The sequence below is a fragment of the Quercus suber genome, unplaced genomic scaffold (assembly GCF_002906115.3).
Source record: "Quercus suber isolate HL8 unplaced genomic scaffold, Cork oak 2.0 scaffold_101, whole genome shotgun sequence".
Classification (NCBI taxonomy): domain Eukaryota; kingdom Viridiplantae; phylum Streptophyta; class Magnoliopsida; order Fagales; family Fagaceae; genus Quercus; species Quercus suber.
This window is the reverse complement of record NW_027069566.1, coordinates 505,241-507,050: the sequence shown is the minus strand read 5'-3', so window position 1 is coordinate 507,050 and position 1,810 is coordinate 505,241. Positions and strand designations below refer to the sequence as shown.

Below are 1,810 nucleotides of genomic sequence, written 5' to 3'. Positions count from 1 at the left end.
TTACATAAAATAAAATAAAAAAATTAAGAACAATAAAATAAAATAAAAAGGATAGGAAAAGATCAAGCAAACAGCAAAAGCAGGTTGGACCAAGACGCCAAGGGATCTAATCCTTCTGCTCAGTCTCGCCCCCTGTAGATGGCTGGACAGGGGCAACCTCTGGGTCCTCTGAGCCCTGACCTAAGGGGACGGCCTGCAGAGGTACGGCGAGAATGGCTGCTTCCTCGGTGGTGGGATTTGAGCATCGGAAGGGACCTCCGCTACCCCTTGGGGCACCTCCTCACTCGGATCCTCCCTTAGTTCAGCAGCCCCTACCTCCTCAACAACCTCCTCAGCCTCGACGCCATCAGGGGTGGCCTCACAGATAGTAGGGGGTAGTACACGCTGTCCGCCCTCCACAGGTCGGACGAGGCCTCCACCCCAGCTTGTTTGAGGGCCTCAGCCCAGACCTGGGAGCAGTAGTGCCTACATACCCCCGAAACTTGAGCTTTATAAAGAGCCTCTATCTCAGCCACCCCCTCAGCGTAGGCTGCAGTCTCAGCCTCCTCCTTGGTAGCCAGGACCTCCTCCCTGCCAAAATTTGCCTTGACCTTAGCCCGCTGAGCCTCGTATTTGGCCCACTCTGCCTCTCTCTGGGCCCCTTCGGCCGTAACCACCTTAGCTTGAAAATATGCGATCAGCTTCCTCGCGATCCTCAGCTGCTCCTCCGCCTCGCCCAGGCGCCTCGTCTGCTCCCTGGCCTGGTTCTGGGCACCCTCAAGACCCGACTCTGCGCTGTCCTGAGCCTTGGTCATCGCCTTCAACTCCTCTCTGGCCTTAGCGAGGTCAGCCTCGGAGGTCTTGAGGGTCCGGGTAGCCTGAAAGCGCCTCTCACGCTCCAAGTCGAGGGCCTTCCCTTGGTCGTTGGCCGCCGCCTCCAACCTATAGGTAGCCTGGACAGCCTGCTAGAGTAATCAATGCACTATAAGCCCAACTCCAAAAAAAAAAAAAGAAGAGAAAAAAAAGGAGGAGGGTGGGAAGTCGGCCACGTACGCGCCTTCACCCTCATTGAAGTCCCTGAGGGAGGCGTCATCCCTCAAGGGCTCCCCATGGAGCATTGGGGCTGGGAGCCAGGCCTGAGCCTCCAACGAGGTGGTGACGACCTGTCTGTCCTGGCTCTTGCCGCCTATCTTAATTTGCTTGGACGGCCGTAGAGTGTTGTCCTCCTCCTGCGAGGACACTGGCTTTTCCTCCATAAGCCTTTGGCCCTTGTCTTTCTTCTTCTTCGGGTCGCCGGGCATGGACCCAGAAGGCAGGCTTGTCTGAGAAGGAGGAGGAGGAGGAGGGGGAAGTTTCTGCTGGGCGGAAGTCGACCTCATCTGAACAGACTGAGTCTTAGGAGGAGGAGGGGGAAGCTTCTGCTGGGACTTCCCCGGTTGGCCTTCGATCAGGTCCAACAGGCTAATGGGGGGTTTCCTCTTGTAACCCATTTTTGGCAGAGAAAGGGCTTCTGAAGCAAGGAGGTCTGCTTTGGTCAAACAAGGGTCGCCCAAGTCCCCGGGAGAGTCCTCGGACTGATCGAGCTAGTCGAAAACGTCAAACGCTTCCTCTTCCTGCTCTGAATCCTCCTCGACAGCCTCGGCAAATACATGGGAAGAAGAGGGGACGGCTAGGGTGACAACTTCTGGATCAAAGGGCTCATTAGGGAACAAAAATCTGTCCTCGATCACAGTAATTTTCTGAAGCCGAGGATCATTCGCTCAGATCACGTGCTTCGGAACCGGGAATGATTTCTAGACAGGAGTATACCCCGAGATTTTGTGGGCGGCCC

The 1,810-nt window shown here is 56.0% G+C and overlaps 1 protein-coding gene across 1 annotated transcript; it reads right to left on the bottom strand.

Moving 5' to 3' along the window:
* Window positions 1–311: 311 nt before the first annotated feature.
* Window positions 312–1,469, bottom strand: LOC136068150 (uncharacterized). The gene is made up of 2 exons (XM_065774876.1): window positions 1,033–1,469; window positions 312–921 (listed from the first exon to the last, which is right to left on the bottom strand). Exons 1-2 carry the CDS (start codon window positions 1,467–1,469, stop codon window positions 312–314), a joined length of 1,047 nt encoding a protein of 348 aa, XP_065630948.1.
* Between the last annotated feature and the right edge of the window lie 341 nt (window positions 1,470–1,810).